General features: G+C 40.0%; 1 protein-coding gene across 3 annotated transcripts in view; it reads left to right on the top strand.

Annotated features, from left to right (window-relative positions):
* The window catches only part of LOC104590638 (Ubiquitin system component Cue protein), a 39,910-nt gene that overhangs the window by 15,633 nt on the left and 3,633 nt on the right, over positions 1 to 20,644 (top strand). For 2 of the 3 annotated variants that reach the window (XM_088894131.1, XM_088894132.1), the window contains exons 5-8: positions 6,527 to 6,640; positions 20,110 to 20,169; positions 20,258 to 20,323; positions 20,450 to 20,547. In XM_088894131.1, coding sequence (XP_088750257.1) covers positions 6,527 to 6,640; positions 20,110 to 20,169; positions 20,258 to 20,323; positions 20,450 to 20,547 — 338 coding nt within the window. The remainder of the gene's footprint in view (positions 1 to 6,526; positions 6,641 to 20,109; positions 20,170 to 20,257; positions 20,324 to 20,449; positions 20,548 to 20,644) is intronic. The other variant, XM_088894130.1, reaches the window with a different exon arrangement.

The raw sequence follows: 20,644 nt of genomic DNA on the forward strand, positions 1-20,644 counted from the left end.
AGAGTTGCCAGAACAAACTTCATACCTAATAAAATTGAGGAATTGAGGAAGGGTGTTGTGAATAGCCTTCCACGATGCTGCTAGGTTAGCTTGCCTCGATACACCAGCATCCCATCCGTTATCTGACCTCCCATGAATGCTTCCCACCACCTCATGCCACAATCTCTCTCTTTCCAAAGGCCATCTCCACAACCATTTCCTTAACAGAGCTTGATTCTTTCTAATTACCCTCCCAATTCCCAAGCCCCCCTCTTCTTTACTTCTGCACACAATTTCCCAATTAACCAAGTGATCCTTTTTTTCTTGTCCCGGCTCCCATAAGAAGTCTCTCATCAACTTCTCCAGTTTCCTGGCTTCCCTAACTGGTATCCTAAAGACAGACAAATAATAGGTAGGTAAGTTAGCCAAGGTAGCTCTTATTAGGGTAATTCTCCCTCCTAAAGAGATATAGTTCCTCTTCCATGAAGCTAATCTCTTCTCAAACTTTTCTATCACTGGGGTCCAAAATCTACTCTCCCTAGGATTTGCCCCTAAAGGAAGCCCTAATATGACATAGGCCAAGCAGAGGTGGAACACTCAAGACACTCCGCAATAGCCTCGACCTCCCCTACCTCCAAATTTATACCCGCTATGCAGCTCTTTTCCAGATTTATTCTCAAATTAGAGACACTTTCAAATCCTTTTATTATCTCCCTTAGGTTTGCTACCTTTTCACTAATACCTCCTTTACAAAAAATCAGTAGGTCATCTGCAAACTGAAGGTGGGTGATGGGGACTTGGTGTCTCCCTATTCTCTAGCCCCTAATGGCATCTTCGCTGTCAGCCTTAGTAATGATCCTACTAATCACATCAGCTACTAAGGTAAAAAGGAAGGGTGAAAGTGGATCCCCTTGCCTGACACCCCTGCAAGCTGGAAAAAAGTCTTTCACCGTACCATTTACCAGAATAGAGTAGTGACAAGTACTGATACACCCAAAGATCCAACTACACCACTTGTCCCCAAGTCCACAGTTTTGCATAACCTTCAATAGAAACTTCCAGTCCACCAAATCATAGGCCTTTTCAAGATCCAATTTACAAATGAATCCTCTCTTACTAGACCTTTTCATTTCCTCCACACACTCATTCGCAATTAAGATCTGATCTGTTATTTGTCGCCCTTGAATGAAAGCCCTCTGGGTTTCACTAATGATGGTAGGGAGGACTGTTTTGATTCTCAATGAGAGCACTTAAGCCAGAATTTTATAGATGCTTGTCACCATACTAATAGGCCTATAATCTTTTGGGTGGTTGGCATCATTCTTCTTAGGTATCAAGGCCAAAAAGGTGGCATTAATTCCAGGGCTTATAGTGTGATTGTCTGCAAATTCCTTAAAGACTTCAGCTAGATCCTCTTTCAACACCTCCCAACAGTCTTGATAAAAACCCATTGTAAAGCCATCTGGACCCGGAGCCTTGGATTTATCCATTATAAAGACAACTTTCTTAATCTCTTCTTCCTCGAAATCCCTTTCCAGCCACCTTGCCACTCCTTCATCAATTCTTGGCCATTCCACCCTTTCCATGACTGTCCTCTCTCTCAAAGGCCTTCTATAAATCGATTTGAAGTGGTCCACAAATTTTCTGGCTATGTCATCCTGGTTGGTAAACACCTCCTCTCCTATCTCTAGCTTGGTCACAAAATTTTTTCTTCGTCTCCCATTTGCCAAATCATGGAAGAATCTAGTGTTCCCATCGCCTTCCTTAATCCACTTGTGTCTAGATTTTTGTCTCCAACTGATTTCTTCCCTCAATAACACTTCTTCCAAATCCTTTTTTAATTGTCTCGTTAACACTCTGTCCTCCTCGGTCAGCCCATTGTGAGATTCCTTTACATCCAAGTTCTCTATTCGAGAGATTAGGCCCAATTTTTGCTCTTCAATTCTACCAATCGGATCTCTATTCCACTCTTTTATTTTGGCTCTCAACCTTTTTAATTTCTTTTGAAACTTGATCCCCTTCCATCTTACCCCCCTCTCCTCCTCACCCCACCATTCCTTCACTTTTTTCACAAAATCTGGATGGGTAAGCCACATATTTTCAAATCTAAAAGGTTTGGATCCTATAGGAAAAGATTCAGTACCTATTTGGATAGGACAGTGATCGGAGGTGACCCTGGGTAACGCCCTAGCAACCAAGTTTTCCAAACTATTCTCCCAGGCAAGGTTAAATAGGAATCTATCCAACTTCGAGCACAAAGGGGTTTCCTGAAGGTTGGACCAAGTGTAACTGGCTTGCAGCAGAGGTATTTCCTTCAGATCACAATCTTCAATAAAACCATTAAATTTCCTCATGCTTGTTGAGATTACCTGTTGGGGATTACTGGTTTCATCAGAGAATCTAATGACGTTAGAATCCCCGCCCAGGCACCAAGGACCATCCCATAGCCCCTTGATTGCATATAGTTCCTCCCACATCTCATTCCTCTCTCTATAGGAATTAGGGCCATAAGCATTGGTTAAAACCCATACACACCCATTCTCTACATTCTTGCACTTAATGGAAACTGAGAATCTTATCAATTCTTCCACTACTTCCACCACATCCTCCCTCCACAGTGTTACAATCCCCCCCGAGGCTCCCCAAAAAGGAGCCGAGCTCCAACCTAAACCTCTAGACCTCCAAAAACTCCTCACCCATCTCCCATCTAATTCCATCAATTTGGATTCTTGTAACAACACAATATCAGGTTTTTCCCTTCGGAATAGGTCTTTGATCACCCTTCTCTTCCTTGCACTCCCTAACCCTCTTACATTCCAGCTAATAATTTTCATCGAGACAAAGTAGCAAAAGAACCCAATAATAGGCCATATTCTCCTTATTTTAGGCCCTTCCTCCTATCCCCTCTACCACTGAATTCTAAATCCCCCTCAATGTCTGAAATTAGCCTTTCCACTTCAGATCTTTTTTTCTTATTTGTTCCTTTCTCCCCCCCATCCTAATACAGCAATCATCCTCTTTTTTTTTCTCCATCCTTTCCAGCCAATGTCTGAGGAAGAATTTTACCCTGCTCACACTTATTTTGGCTACAACATCTTTCTCCGAGTCCTTCCTTTTTATTTGTTCCTCCATCATTGTACAAACCAACTCCCAAATTCTGTCCGCCTCCCCCTTACTACTTCCTTCCAACACCCTCTCTTCCTCCTTCCACTATCACCCTCTTTCTTGCATCAGAACCTCCAGGATGGGAAGCTGGGATATCTGTTACAGGCAGAGCAAACAAGTCAGTACCTAAAACAGAATTGACACCTATACCCGATAGAACGGGGGTAGGACTAGAATCACTGGAAATGATTTGCTGACAGGCGGCAACTGGTTTTAAAGCCTTTCCCCTTTTTGGACAAGGTTGTGAAGTAGACATGGTGAAAGAATCACTTCCTGACGACCTACCCACTTGGAAGACCTTTCTCTGTGTTTCCGACACTGGAATACCCGCAACCATCCTCATAGCCGATTCTTGTCCCTCTCCACCAACATCCTGTAGTTCATTAGACTCAGGGTCAGCTCCCTCGACGAAGGGAGGAGGAGTTTTCACAGCTTTAGAACCATTTTCTTCACCATTTCTAGCCTTCTCACCACCTGCCTCTTCAGTCTCTTCCTCTAGAAACAACAGCTCTGTATGCAAACTTTCTATTTCAAAAAAATCATTGTTGCTTTTCAGAGACAGACTTCCCAGACTTATCGTTTCGTCTCTATCAGAATCGTCATTGCTGTTTTGTTCACTCGACTAGTCTTCAATCCCTGTTCTGTTCTCATCACTAGGCTTGAGGTATCTCGGGTTGCGCCTATCTGGTGAGAGACGGTTTGCCAGGTTGGATGGGACCCACTGTAGAGAGCCTCGTGACTGCGAATCTGGAGATTTTTTTGCGCCTGAACTGTTTGAACGAGAGGAGGGGTTCGGGGTAGAAGAAGATAGACGCTTAATTTCGTCTATCAGCTCGTCCCTCCTCCCAGTCACGTGCTTACTTAAAATACCCCTCGGCCCATCTATCTTGTAATGGGCCTTGGGCTGAAGCCTATGGGAGCCCACCTTTACAACCTTTATTTGAGATGCCTTCTCCGGCCCTTCATCAAGTGGATCCACTCGATTGGGCCCTTCATTTCGTCCCACGTGACCACTTAAAAGGTCACGCCCCCCTGATTTAATGGTTGAACCAGCCACCTTCCCTGTTTGAGGTTGCTTGTTCAGCCCTCTCCCTTTCGAAACTAGTGAATTTTTGTTTGTTTCCCCTGACACCACCTGCACAAATGATCTGCCATTTGTCATAATTTTTTCTTGCTTTCTCCAGGTTTGACCTTCCAACTGCCCCACAACTTTTTGGCTTCCCAGAATTTGTTGGCATTTTTTAGTGAAACATCCCTTCCCATTTGAATTAACCACTCTCACAAGTCCACATAGTGCTTCTTCTTCCTCCTTCTCCCCTCCAACCATACGAGCCTCCTTCCACAGCACTGCTTCAATGGAGGAAGCTAACCATACAGAGACAAAGCTCCCCTCTGTTCGTACCTCTACCTTTCGTGGAATGTCTTCTGGCTTCACACCACTTAGCAGGATTGCTACTGAGTAAAGATCTCCCCAAAAAGCACCTTTCAAGATTCCTCCACACAACACAGCTATAGATTCTGCTATTTCTTGTTTCCATAGATGGAATGGCAAGCCTATTACACGCACCACCACACCATCTTCGACAAAAAAATCCTTGGAGTTAGATGTTGGATTCCATTTGAAGACTGTGAATGATCCGAACTCAGCCTGAACATTGATAGCTGATATTTCCAAATCATTCTTTAATGAATCTAGGATGGCTTTACAGTTATCGAAGGGGGTTACTATGAAGACACTCTTCAGCTTCAACCTGGTTGCCAGTAAGTCAGCTACCCTCCAAGCATTAACCTTTTCCTTGGCTTGTATCACAAGCTTACTATCCCACTCCTCTCTCTCTAGACCTCCCACCATTCTGCAATGGCCTTTTGTTTTTGCCATGACCACTGGCCCTTGTTCTACCCTGTTGTTGCTGAGATATACCTTCTCCTCCCTTATGGAGGCTTTTTTCTCATTTGCTACTCTTTGAGCAACCAGTCAACTTCCCCCCAACCTTGGTTCTGTTTTCCTGCTGGTAGACACACCAGTTGCCTTTGTCCCTTACCAAAGAATTCAGCCAAAGCTATGAAGAACCCCTTTCTATTCCTCGTACATTCAACAACATATCTTCTCCCTTCTAATGTACTAAAATCCTGCCAGTTTATCTGCTTACCTTTTGAACAGGCTCCAGCTATGAACTCTCTTAGCCACTCGATCACTTCTAATCCTTCCAGCAGTATTGTACCCTTTTTCGCTTCCCTTACCTTCAGGCTTACCTTCCCCTTAATTCTCATCTCTTCGAACAGGAGATTTTTTGCTTCTATCTTCAAGGATCTCCTCCACTGACCTGCCTGCACGAACTCCATCCCCTCCATTTTCCCTCCCATCTTAGTTCCTCACCCTCTCACCTTCTATCCATATGCTTTTTACTCTACCCTTAGCCCTTCTCCAAAAGAATGTCTCACATCACCTGCCAAAATTATTCATCTCCACCATTAATTGGAAAGGGGCTGTGTTGGGGTCTGGATGTTGTTAGGTGGGGTGAAGGATTGCATTATTGGAAGGGGTTTTTAACACTTGGATTCCTCTTAACAATTGTATGGCTGTAGAACAGCTGGATCCTATGTTTGAGAGCTCATGAAAACAGCCAAGAACCTAAATTCCTAATCAAATTGATATAGTTAAGTTCTTAAGTCTCTTTTAACAATATTTCACAACATACCAGAACAAAAGAAAGCAACTAGGGAAAAGCCACAATTATCTTCACCCACAGGGGTGCAACTTAGGCAGCCCAACCTGAGCCCAAACCCACCAAGCCTGAAATTTTACATGGACTGGACTTGGATTTTCGGTCCTTGTGCAGAGATTTGAGTTTTTATTTTTATTTTTTAATTTTTTGGGATGGACCCAGGCCTAACCCTTAGGTAGCCCAAGTCCGGCCTGATCTTAGCCTGGCCCTAGCCCAGCCCAAACCTGGCCTGACTACATGCAATATTCTTATTTGATGGTTATATTACTGATACAAAATAAGTTAGGGGTGCACCTTTGGTGGGCTTGACTTTGGGCTTGGGCCTTAGGCCTGGATTGACCTTAGACATGGTCCAGCCCACCCAAGGTGCACCCCTAACTTCGAACAAATCTAATCTGTAGATCTGCTTTCTGCTGCTTTACCACTGGTTGGGGGTATGTTGCCTAGGTCTGTCTTATATATCGAGTCTTCACATCAGATGACTGGAAGCTTCCCTTTGCACATACATTACACTTGGTATGAGAGAATGACCTAGGTCATTTAAATCGCTCCAGTCACTAGTATGTTATCTACTACATTGACATATCGTATTTTCTTTTTTGAATGCTGTTCTATTCCCTTTTCTCCTAATTGTTTCAGTGGTTATGATTCTCCAGGTGATTAGTGCTATGAAAGCCCAACCAAATATCCTTGAAAATTTACCAGCGGTGGTGTCTCATTTCCTCAGCATTGTCCATACCATGCATCAACGTTGCAGCTCCTCATTAGAGGTATTTATCTAGATAAAGGAGTTTGACGTGGTCTTTGATGGGGTTGCTTTATATAGATAGTCTCTCAAAATTATATTGTAACCTCAATCCTGAATTGCACAGCTTGCTTATTTGCTCTGTTTGAAATGCATAAAATCAACTAATATTTTTCTAATTTAGTTTATTTTTTGGGAGTATTGGATAGACAAACTCTATACAAGTTCCTGTGAAGAGGACTTGAAAAAATTTAGTTAATTAGTTGAGAAAGAATAGAGCAGAAACAATTATAAACAGCTGAATTTTCTAAACATTAGGCACTCACGTAATTTCTTTTTCATTGCTTTCTTGACCAAAGAAAAAACTAATTATGTCATTTATCATGAGTTGTAAATCAGTCCTCAAATATTAGGTGTAAATTTGAAGATTAGAGGGAAAAAAAAGGAAGAAGAGAAGTAAGAGCATCAATACAAGAGAAGAAGATGGCGAAAAGAGAAGGAAGAAGAAGAATATTCGAATTATCTTCCCTTTCTCCTCTAATCCTTTTTTATTAAGAATTAATGTTAGAGTAATGACAAGTATGCCCTTAAGTGGGCGGCCAGCTAGGTAGTAACATAAAGAGATTAAACAAAAAGAAATAACAGGCCCATTAGCCAACAAGAAAAGAAAAGATATTACAAGAGAAGATAATAGGACCCATTCGGCCCAGTCTCTTTACACTCCCCCTCAAGTTGAGCATAGATGTCAATCATGCCCAACTTGCTTATATAGTGTGTCATTTTCCCTCTTGGAACTCCCTTGGTCAAGATATCAACCAATTATTCGTCTGATGTGATGAATGGCAAACAAACTTCTCCTGAGGAAACTCTTTCCCTTATAAAATGTCTATCAACCTCAATGTGCTTAGTTCTGTCATGTAGAACAGAATTATGTGCAATGTTGATAACTGCTTGGTTGTCACAGTAGAGCATCATTGGCTTCTCGTAGTCAACCCCCAATTCTTCTAAAAGGGATCGTAGCCACAGTAATTCTGACACACCATGTGCCATTGCCCTGTATTCTGCTTCAGCTGAGGATCTAGCAACTACAGACTGTTTCTTACTTCTCCATGACACAATGTTCCCAGCAACTAGAGCACAATAACCTGAGGTGGATCTCCTATCATCAATACATCCTGCCCAATCAGTATCAGCAAAAGCCTCCAGTTTCATGTGTCCATGTTTGGCAAATAGAATACCTTTCCCTGGAGTACCTTTCAAGTAACACAGAACCCTTTCTGTAGCAACTAAATGAGTATCTCTGGGAGAATGCATAAATTGACTAATAACGCGTACTGCATAGGAAATATCTGGCCGAGTCATGCAAAGATATAACAACTTCCCAAGCAGTCTCTGAAACACCCCCTTATCAGATAAAAGCTCACCATCTGTAGCAGAAAGCTTATGATTGGGATCAATAGGAGTGGACATTGGTTTAGCTCCAAGTTTACCACTCTTAGCAAGGAGGTCAAGGACATATTTATGCTGAGAAATGAAGATACCATCCTTAGATCTAGCAACTTCAATGCCCAAAAAATACCGAAGATCTCCCAATCCTTGATCTCAAATTCAGAGTTGAGAAATCTTTTTAGTTTACTGACCTCTTGAGTGTCATTATTCGTGACCACAATATCATCAACATAAACTATCAAGAAGGTCACCAGAGATCCAATTCTCTTCAAGAACAGGGTATGATCAGATTGAGTTTGTGTGTAACCAAAGGAGACAAGAGCAGCCCTGAACCTCTCAAACCAAGCCTGAGGAGACTGTTTGAGACCATAAATAGATTTCTGCAGTTTACGCACCTTGCCTTGCATTTCCTTCCCATACACCCCTGGAGGCAAAGACATATGGACCTCTTCATGTAGGTTTTCATTCAAGAAGGCATTTTTAACATCAAACTGGTGTAGGGATCAATCAAAAGTAGCGGCTAGAGATAACAAAACCCTGACTGAGGTCATCTTAGCTACAGAAGCAAATGTCTCAAGATAGTCAATACCATACATCTGAGTGTAGCCCTTAGCAACCAGCCTAGCCTTAAACCTCTCAATAGACCCATCAGAGTGATATTTAATGGTAAACACCCATTTACAACCCACTGGTTCCTTCCCTTCAGGCAAGTCAACAATATCCCAGGTATGGTTCTTATGTAAAGCATCCAATTCAGCCATCATAGCATCCCTCCATTCAGGTTTAGATAAGGCTTTTGGTACGGACCTGTGTATCACATGGGAAGAAACAGAAGCAAGAAAAGATTAGTAGGAAGGAGAGAGAAGGCTGTAAGACAGGTGTTTGGAGATACAATGGGCTGTACACTTCCGCTTGCCCTTGCGGAGAGCAATAGGAAGGTCAAGGTCTGGGAAAGATGTAGATGGGTCAGAAGAAGGCTGACCTGTTACCTCAGTAATGATGGGAGGAGCAAGAGGCTCTTCTGTAGGAGTGGAAACAACCTGCCCATGTCTGAATTTGTGTCTTTGGTACAACTTTTGGAGAACAGGATGAGGAGGAATTATAGGAGAATGAGGTGGTGGAGGAGGAATAAGAATATCGGAGGTAGGTCCAGTGGGAGAAGTAGACACCTCATGATAGGACTCAAGAGGAATGGGAAGAGGAATAGCTGGAGACATAGCAAAGGGCTCTTCATATTTCCCCCCCTCAAGAGAAATGCTAAAGAAAGGAGTCAACTCAGCAAGTGTGACATCCCGAGATACAAAGCGGGTGCCACTAATTGGATCAAAACAACAATATCCCTTATGTGTGGAAGCATATCCCAGAAAAACACATTTACGAGCCTTAGGTTCAAACTTCTGCCTTTGATGACTGTGAATATGCACATAGCAAGTGCACCAAAAAACACGGAGAGGAAGAAAAAAAATATCCTCATCCGGGAAGAGAAGGCTAAAGGGGGTTTTGAAGTTAAGGACTCGGGAGGGCATGCGGTTGATAAAAAAAGTACCAGTAAGAACAACATCTCCCCAAATTTTTATAGGAACATGGGATGCAAACAAGAGGGATCTGACAACTTCAACCACATGTCTGTTCTTCCTTTCCGCCACCCCGTTCTGTTGTGGAGTGTAGGAACAAGAACTTTGATGAATAACCCCAAAAGTTTCAAGATAGGCGGAGAAGGTTTTCTCAAAATACTCCTTAGCATCATCAGAACGGAATATTTTGATCCGAGTGTTAAACTGGGTGAGGATGAGTTCATGAAATTTTTGCACAATAACTGGTACTTCATCCCTAGATTTCATGAGATAAATTCAAGTGTAACGAGAGTAGTCATCAATAAAAAGGATAAAGTACCTATAACCCCCCATAGTTGGCAAATGATATGGCCCCCACACGTCAGAGTGAACAATATGAAAAGGAGAAAAAGATCTTTTATTGCTTACTGAATAAGAATGTCTACAATGCTTTGCCAGTTCACACGACTCACAATGAAGACTTGATAAAGACACTCCCTTAAATATATCTGGAAACAAATGACTCAAAGCAGAAAAAGACAAATGACCAAACCAAAAGTGACATAACAAGACTTTGTCAACAGACTCTAACAAAACTGACTCTAAGGCAACTCCATGAGGTGGTCCAAAAGCTCTATCCGGTGTGTCCAGCAAGTATATTCCGTTTGTCTCATGGCCACTCCTAATATCCTCTGAGATTGCAGGTCCTGAAAAACACAATGAGTGGGAAAAAAAGGTTATGCTACAATTCATGGATTTAGTTAAGCTGCTAACAGATAAAAGGTTGTGTTAAGTTTAGGGACATGAAGGACAGAGGATAAATAAAGGGTGTCAAAGGTCTTTATATCTCCTTTACCAGAGATGGGAGCAAGAGACCCATCAGCAAGGGATATTTTCTCTTTGCCAGAGAGAAGGTGGTATGAACAAAAGAGATTAGATAGGCTGGTCATATGGTTTGATGCACCGGAATTAATAATCCAAGGGATTTTATGATTACCTGAAACTGAAGCATGATTTGCAGAAGCACGAATACCTGAGTGAGCAAATGTAGATGAAGATGATGTGTGGTTGTTGGAAGAGTGAGATGAAGAAATTGTAGCTTCCAAGTGATTTAGTAGCCTCCCATACTTTTCAAAATCCACCTTCATTGCTGCCAGCTGCTCAATGGTTGATTTTTCTTCACTCTCCTTATTTCCTCCTTCAGGTACTGTAGCAACATTAGTTGTTTTAGGCTTTCCTACCTGACTGCCCTTCTTAGAACTGTTGTTGTTCTTAAACCTATCAGGAAGAAGCTCAGGATGAAGCTTCCAGCAAGTGTCCTTTGTATGCCTCGGTTTCTTGCAATATTCACATATCTGCTCCTTTTTCTCAGTAGGACCCTTTGGCTTTATTCCAGCATGTGCAAAGTGTTCTATAGGTGGACTCTGCAACTGAACCTGCCGCCTACTCTCCTCACTGCTTATCATAGCGTATGCCTGGGAAAGAGTAACCTCATCTCTGGCTAGGATATTTTGCCTAATGATGTCAAACTCAGGGTTAAGTCTAGTGAGAAATTCAAACACCCTATTTCTCTTCACCAACTTCCTATACATTTCATCATCATTCTTACTCTCCCATGCATCTGTCTCCATAACATCAATTTCTTGCCATAGAGATTTCAGTATAGAGTAGTAGATTGCTACACTCTTCTTCCCCTGTCTTAGGTTCTTCACATTACTTTTCAACTTAGACTCTGGCTACATTCAACTTCTATGAATAGGTCTCAGTAACACTCACCCATATCTCCTTAGCCGAAGACATCCAGAGATAATGCCGACTTATATGAGGTTGCATAGAATTGACCAACCATCCTATGACAGTATAGTTCTCTTGCATCCATCTCTCAAATTTAGGGTCTGTCTCTTCGGGTTTCACTTTACTACTTGTGAGATACCCGAGTTTTCCTCTACTACAGACATAAATTCTTATAGGCTGTGCCCAAGCAAGATAATTTGTCCCATCTAGCTTGATTGTGGTCACACCAGTCAAAACAGAATCTACCGAGCCAAGGCCGGAAACTGGCACTTGCTTGAACTCACTTCCGTATGGCTCCATTAATCAAACGAAAAATCAAAGAACCAGAAATTTTGTCTATATAAACTTACTTGAAGTCAAACCAGAACCCAGATGCTTGAAAACTAGGGTTTTACTCCGTCCAGCTGTTGGGGAGGAAGAGAGAAGATGCAGCCGCTCCTACCAGAGCTTCCCAATCTCTTCCAAACCTGAACCGCCCTCCTTTAGGAGTCAGAAGACACCTCCCAAGCACAAAGCGCCACACCCAAAGCTTCACCTTTACCTGTACCTTTGAAAATCTCTAATCGGCTAGGGTTTTGGGCAGCAACAGAACAACACCACTTCTTGGCAATATCCAACCAGATTTAAACTCTCCAAACCCTCTACCAACTAGGCTAGAGATCCTTTGAACTATAGAGAGAACCTATCTCTCCATACACTCTCTTAATCTAAGGATGTATGGGAAAAGAGGAAGAAGAAAAAAAAAGGAAGAAATATATCTGCTCTGATACCAAGATGTAAATCAGTCCTCAAATATTAGGTGTAAATTTGAAGATTAGAGAGAAAAAAAAAGGAAGAAGAGAAGTAAGAGCAGCAATACAAGAGAAGAAGATGGCGAAAAGAGAAGGAAGAAGAAGATTCGAATTATCTTCCCTTTCTCCTCTAATCCTTTTTTATTAAGAATTAATGTTAGAGTAATGACAAGTATGCCCTTAAGTGGGTGGCCTGCTAGGCAGTAACATAAAGAGATTAAACAAAAAGAAATAACATGCCCATTAAGAGAGACCCATTAGCCAACAAGAAAAGAAAATATATTACAAGAGAAGATACTAGGACCCATTCGGCCCAATCTCTTTACATCATGAGTGTAATCTATGAATACCATATTCCTTTGTAGGCTAAGGTTTAGGAATGCCATAATGAAGGAGTTAACTGAAAATTGGTGCTTATAGGGTTTATTGTGGCAATGGCATAAATCTGCCAATGCGATTTTGGTTTTCACCTTTTTTCTTGGTACCCCCGTTCCTGTGTTCTTTCTCTCTCTCTCTCTCCGCAAAATTACAAAAAAAAATGATAAAAAATCGAAAGTCAGAAAATTCAAAAAATGCCAAAAAATTAGAAAATTCAAAAAATATTAAACATAATCTTAATAAAAAATATAAACTTAAATTTTAAAATAAATGTTTAAAAACCTATTATATAAAATTAAAATACATAAACATAACATGTAAACCATATCCAAATGAAATTTAAAAATAAAAGCAAACATATAAAGTATTTTCAAGCATGTAAAACCCACAATCTCTTTTCTTCCTCAATTGCATTGCTTCAAGCAGCTAATGTGGTGTAAAACATATTGCATTCTCGATTCTATGAGTCGCCTTTGTACTGTGCCCCTCGGGGCAAACCCGAACAAGTCCTTGTTAGGGTCTTAAGTTCTCATTTCTCACATAAAAAAGAATGATTTTATAACTCTAATTGCCTTTTAAGAAGATATTTTATTGGAATGAATGAATAGACAACATTAGCAAATTAGGGGGTTCTCGGAGCACCAGACGTGCACCTTTTGAAAGGGGTGCGCCTAGGACCTGGGTGAGGCACATACCCTAAAATGCGCCTCACCTGTGTGAGGCATGCCTTTTAAATCACTGTTTCTACCATTACCAAGCAATGCTTTACAAAAAAAAAAAATTATAGTTTTACATTCTCTTTTTATTCCTCATTGTAGATTTGACAAACGCAATCAACAACGGTTGTTGCATGGTTGAACCTTAGCCCAAAAGGATGCTGCTCTATCTGGTATCCATGGGATTGAGGTTCCACCCCAGAATAGAGAAGTAGGTATATGTAGTTCAGTTACCAGCGCAGATGCCATAATTTATGATGGGAATTGTGCATGTACTTTTTTAACCAGATAGTTTTTATAATAATGTAGATGCTTGATACTTTCTCACTATTTCTATGGCAGATCTTGCAAATATATGATGCTTATCTCTATTTTTTTTTGATAAGTAACAAGTAAAATTCATTCATCAAGGAACTGAAAAAAAATCCTGGAATACATCAAACTGGCCCCAAAGGAATAAGAGGCCAAGTTCAAAGCTGAAGCTAAATAAAAAAGAACTGACAAGTTACAAATTACAGCCTGGCTCTGGACAACCCCACTATAGATGATCCTTTGGCACTCCTGCTCTAGCCAATTTGTCAGCCATTGAATTGGCACTTCTAGGTATCCAGTTGAATAAGGTGTTCAAGGGATCCCCTAGGGAGGGTGCCTGTCTTACCAAATGCCTCATCCTCCATGGAATTTCTTCTCTATTCTTCAGCCAACAGATAACTGTTTGTCAATCTCCTTCAACATCCACTTCTTTCCATCCCTTTGACCTTAGCAATTTTAAGCCTTGAATGACTGCCAACAGTTCAGCCCTGAGAGAGATTCCATGTCCAATTGGATTTGGACCTATGTTTATCTCTTTATTTCATTAAGAACATTAACAGAAAGTTCTGCTAATTGTTCTTAGGAAATTATAATTCTCTTTTATTAGGCTTTCACAAGTTCAGAAGAATTTGAAATTATTAGGAGTTGAAATCTTTTATTTTAATAGTCATCTAAGAGCCAGAATTAATGCCAAAAGTATGAAGAGGTGGTCAAAATGATCTTATTAAAGATGAATATTGAAGGAAGTATAAAATTGAGGTTGATCATAGGAATGAAAAAAAAGATAATGTTCTTCCCAACAGTGACAAGATTAAAGAAATTTATTTATGGATATGGGGATTAAAAATGAGTTTTTTAGAAATATGTATGTTTAGATGGATGAGTGGTAAAACTACAAAGGATAGGGTCAGAAATGAAGTCATATGAAGGAACCCAGGAGTACCTCCAATAGGAGATAATATAAGATAAAGTAGACTGGGGTGGTTTGGTCATGTGCATAGAAGACTTTCTCAAGCACCCATTAGAAGAAGTGATTTGTTGCAAGTTGAAGGGGCTAGAAAAAGGACTATGGTAGAAGTAGTAAGAAATGATTTAAGCGCCCATAATTTGATGACAAATATGGCACTGAACAAAATGGAATGTCAAAAGAGGATTCATGTAGTAAGAAATGATTTAAGAGCCACACTAGCAAATCTCCCAATTTATTTTCTTTCCACCTTCCACATCCTGTCTATGATAGCAGGGTAGTTAGACAAATACATGAGGGACTTCTTGTGGGAACTGGATGAGGAAAAAAAGGATCATTTGGTTAAATGGGAAGTGGCTAGTAGACCAAAAGAAAAAGGGGGTTTGGGTTTAGGAAACATTGTCACTAGAAACACTGCCTTATTAGGTAAATGGTTATGGAGGTTCCCCTTCAAAGGTGATAGGCTGTGGCATAAGGTATTTGAAAGCATTCATGGTTTGGATGGTAATGGCTGGGATGCCAAAATTACTCCCCACTCATCCTCCGCTTCCCCTCAGAAAGCAATTCACGAGGTTTACCCTATCTTTATTAACTCCATTTGTTGTGATGTGGGAAAGGGTGACAAAATCCACTTCTGGGAAGACCTTTGGGTAGGGGAAATACCATTAAAAGACAAATTTCCTGAACTTCTTGTCCTTTCCAACCTTAAGGGTGAAACTATCTCTAGAATGGGAATACCAAATACCTTCTCCTTCCAGGGTAAACTGGAACTTTGGTTTTAGAAGAGGCCTAAGGGATAATGAGTATACCTCCTTGATTTGCTTGCTTGTTATTCTAGAGACAGTTGTTTTGGACCCAAACTTGGAGGACTCTAGAATTTGGACCGGCTCTATAGATGGCCTATTTACCTATTCTTCATTTTTTAAGCATCTTGCCTCACCTAGCTCTCGAGGGGTGGACTTCCCAGTGAAAGAAATATGGAATAAGCCCATCCCACAAAAAATTCCAGCTTTCTGCTGGGAAATCTTCCTTGGTAAGGTAAGTACATGTGATATGCTGCAGAAAAGAAATCCTTTTTCTTGCCTCTCTCCTCATATGTGCTTATGTAGGGATAGTGGAGAGACCATCTCCCATTTATTAATTTCTTGTTCCTTTGTGTTTTGTATCTGGGAGTTTTTGTTTCTCCTTTTGGCTGCAGGTGGGATCCTCCTCCAGAGGTGGTGGACATCTTCAACCTGAACTTCTTGAGGCAACCAAAGAAAAGAGGGAGGATAATGTGGAGAGCTACTGAAGTAGCAATCAGTTGGGTAGTGTGGGAAGAAAGGAACAACAGAATTTTCACTGGAAAGAGTAGATCTCTGGAGGAGGTAATAGATTGCATAAAAGTGAAGGTTGTACTTTGGGTAAAGACTTTGGACAGCTTCCAGAATTTCTCAGTCAATCATATTATAAGAAATTGGTCTGAAGTAGCATGATCCTCAAGGGATAAAGAGAGAATCAGAATGGAATGGAAACCCCCAGAAGGCAACAGATTAAAGTTGAATTTTGATGGGAGTTCTTTGGGAAATCCAGGTTTGGCAGGCATAGGTGTAATCAGAAATTCTGGGAGCAGAGTCTTGGCCTTATACTCAGGGCCACTTGGCATTGCAAATTCATTCAAGGCTGAACTGATGGCTTTGTTACAAGGTCTGTGGTTAGCTAAGCAATTGGGCCTTAGACAGCTAGAGGTGGAAGGGGATTCTAAAGTAGTTATCTCTTGGGAAAGTTACAATAAACATACCCCATGGAACCTCAAACATGTTCTCAGGGAAGTGAAGAGGATTGTGGAAGAAATAGGTGCTGAATTCAAGTGGGTGAGAAGAACTGCAAATGGGCTAGCTGATTCCCTTGCTAAGCAAGTGGCGACAATGCAACACCTTTTTTGGGCTTCATTGTAATCTACCCTTGTTTTTCTGGGTTGACATGTCGGTCATCAAATTATAATCTCAAATATATATTCTAATAAAATTATCTTTTACTGATAAAAAAAAACAGGATTCATGTAACCGACCCCATTGGGACAAGGCTTAGATGATGGTGATTTATAGATATGGAGAATGCAGGACAATCCCTAGTCCTCATAATGTAAGAAAAGGTTGGAATCAGAGAGAGAGAACACATCTATTTATAGAGTGACTTTTGTGGCCCGGAATACTGTTCACCAAAATTACAAAAAAAGCCACTCCTTGTCTTGTGCATCAAGAAACATAATAACTTTCTACCTACTAATGCAAATAAACTGAAAATTGAAAGAGAAACACTACTAAGCTAGAGCAACAAGATGCTATAGCTCAAGCTCACATGGGACTGGTCAAAATGATGAAAATACCCATACTGTCCAAATATATTGAACTACAGAAAATTTCAAAAAATTCCAAATTTGATTCTGCAGCTCCTGCATTATTCTCCCCTGTTTCAAAAAAAAACTCGTCCTTGAGTTTTGAAGAACTTGAAGATGAAAAGTTGATGTACCTTAATGACTAAAGGAGTAGTAATTCCCATAGCTACTTCAACACACTTGGACTGTAGAGTAGATGTTGCCCACAGCTATAAATGGATCTTGAAAGCAATGTATGTCTGAACCACTGCCTTCCATAACCTTCATTGTTAAATAATCAATAACATTAGCTTCTTGACCACTTACATCACCAGTCAGCCTATCTTGTGGTGAATCTTCCCCTTGCTTATCACTATGAACTTTCATATCCAAAATCTCAACTGCAACATTTGGAACTTTTCCTTCAATCTCTAGTTGAGAAATCTCCATCTCTATGTGTTCATCTACCCTTGGTTCTTCAGCAAACTCTTGAACTTCTGCCATTATTGATGTTGATGGAACTTGTACTATGTCAACTTGTAATTCTTGAATTGGTTCCAGTTGAACTTGTAAGGTAAAGTCATGACTTACTTCACAACCAACACATTGCATCTTGCACATGAATTTCTTCAACTTGCTCCACTTCTATCTCTTCTTGATCATTAACCTCAAGTTGACCATGGGTGTTGGAAGTTCTTTCTTCAACAATTCCAATCTTTTCTTGGCCCACACCCTTTTGATCTTCAATGTTTACAACTTCTATAGGTTGAAATTCTTCATTCACAACTTTAGCTCTTGGATGGGCATCAACATGCAAGAAATCATCTTCTTCATCTTCAACTTTGTACTTTCTTCTCATTGGCTTCAAATTCTTTGTTGTAACCGGCTGCTCATTCTCTATCTTGAGAGCCAATTCAAAGGCATGATCTAAGTCATAAATTTGAATTGTAGATAATTCATTCCTTAGTCCATTTGTGAAGCGAACTAATTTGTGCCTTTCACTTTCTGTAATGACACATATAAGTTATAATTCATCAAATTTATGCATATATTGAATTACAGATAGCATACCTTACTTGAGATTAGTCAACTCCACATATAGATCATCATGGAAGTATTAAGGAATGTACTTTTCTTGCAAATACCTCTTCATCTTTGTTCATGTGGTAATAAGATATTCACTTCTATTTTCTATTCGTTGCTCAAGAGTTCTCCACCATACTTTAGCATGACCTGTGAGCTTCATGTGTGCAAATCTAAATCTTTGTTTTTTAGAGATATCATGCTTATCGAAATATTCTTCTAGTTTAGCAATCCAATCAAAGAATGCTTTCCGGTGGTCTTCATCTCCCTTGAAATTAGTTACTTCCCTTTCTCTTCTAACATTCCTAAAAACCTTACTCCTTTAGCCGGCATTACTAGATCTACTTTCTTCCACCAAATTCTCAAGTAAATCAACCATAGACCCTTCATAAGGTTCAAAAACCCTATCATCATTGATTCTAGACCCATGAGATTATTTAAATGATACCCTAGGCCTATAGAATCGATCACTTTGTGAGAACATGCTGACTAACCATTAGCTTTGATGCCAAACTAATGTAATAGGGCTAGAACAAACTACCACAAGATAGATGGATAGATCACTCCAAGGGTCCTAGAATCACTCTAGGGTTTTCATTAGCTTCAAAAGGAAGAGAATACATCTATTTATAGAGTGACTTGTGTGGCCTAGAATTATTCACCAAAATTACAAAAAGCCACTCCTTGTCTTGTACATTAAGAAACATAATAACTTTCTACCTACTAATGCAAATAAACTGAAAATTGAAAGAGAAACACTACTAAGCTAGAGGAACAAGATGCTATAGCCCAAGCTCACATGGGACTGGAAAAATGATGAAAATACCCATACTTTCCAAATATAATGAAAATTTCAGAAAATTCCAAATTTGATTCTTCAGCTCCTGCATTAATCAGCCAATAAGATTGGCATATACAAATACATTAGCAATATTAGAAATATGGTACAACGAAACTTGTTCTTTGTTGTGGCCTTCAAAAGTTGAGCTCTTCTATACTCTCTCTAGCCAAAGTTCTCAGCTAGAGAGTTTGCCAACCTAGGAATCCATTTAAGTTAGCTGTTCTGGATGCTAAAAACTCAAGCCTCCTCGATAAAATGTCAAAAAATTTGAAATCTGTCTGCTATAAGGGCATCCATCATATGATTGCTTGAGAAACCCCCTCAACCTCCACTTTCTCTATAGCCAGTGAGAAACCCACTCTTAGTCCTAATAATCTTTGCCTTCATGGAGCTCCCCTCTCCTATGGGACCGGAAGATACCACATTCACCCCCTTTTTCTTATCCTTAGAGGCTCTTACACACTAAATGGGTGTAGGATTGCCTAAGAAACAACCATGATGTTGGGTTTATCAGTTTCTAAGAGGAAACATTGGGGGGTTGGTCTAGGAACAACGTTCTAGGAGGCTGGAAATGCAAATATCTCATGGTGGAAGTCAGAAAATTGGCCGCTGAATTAATTGCTATGTTATTGGACACAAAGATCAGCCAACATCATTGTTGATGCTTGGCAAGACAAATATCAGCCAACTTCCCCGACCCGATGGAGTTGGGGATGGGGATTGCTTTGGCGGGGTGGGGATGGGGAATGAGGTTCCCGCCCCACCCCGACCCCGATTATATATATATTAAATATTTATTATTATATATGGTATTATTTATATTATTTATATATATCAAAATATATTGAAATTATTATTTATATTTTAAAATTTTTATTTATTTTAAGTAAATTTTTCAAAAAATACTGTTAACTAAGACTTTTTGGGGATTTGGGTCCCCATGGGGATTGGGGATGGACAGTTTTTATCCCTGATGGGGATCGGGGTCAGGGATGGGGATTTATTTCAGAATCGGGGTCGAGGACAGGGAATATCTGTATAAAAATATAAACCACTAAAAAGTGTATATTTTGTTGAATTTTAACAATAGAAACCTAGAGAAAGGTCTAAGAAAATTTCTTTGTTAATATCATTTTATGGGAAAGATGATATTCATTTTGTACATTAGCTGTTAATTTGTGTTGAATAAGTACGGAGAAAAAGAAAATTGTCAAATAGAAGTTTCCCTCAATAATGTATCAGTGTCCAACACAGATAATTCATCCATCAAGAGAGTCCAACACAGCACCACTTATGGCTCTTTTACGCAGAGAAGTATGTCTTCTCATTATAGCATTTTTTAATCACTATCATGATTTCAAGCCATGAGAATTTATTTAATTACTTGGTCTATAATATTCAGGTATTGTTTTCTTCTGAAGGTCGTGAATATCATGGATGTAGTCAACTTCATGAAGATTTCTTAGAGGCAAGTTTTACTCAATCCCAGGGAAATATTGGCTAGTCCAATTCAAACTTTACATGGTCAAGGAGGGTGTATGGTTGGATATTAGGTTTGCAGCATTGATTGATGGAATTCGGACTTTTTCTGTAGGTTATGGACTTCATAAATGATGCAATTGCATCAATGGATGCTTTTATTAATGCATACAAACAAGCTGCAGTGTACTTCTGTTGTCCTGTTGAAACAAGGTAACCTGTTTATGCTCAAATCCTGTAGTTTTATAAATACATGGATAATGTAACAAACTTGGGGCTAGGTTTTTGCCTAGATAATAATTGTTTTTTA

The sequence above is a fragment of the Nelumbo nucifera genome, chromosome 1, assembly GCF_055504915.1.
Source record: "Nelumbo nucifera cultivar China Antique chromosome 1, China Antique-T2T, whole genome shotgun sequence".
In the NCBI taxonomy this organism is placed as follows: Eukaryota; Viridiplantae; Streptophyta; class Magnoliopsida; order Proteales; family Nelumbonaceae; genus Nelumbo; species Nelumbo nucifera.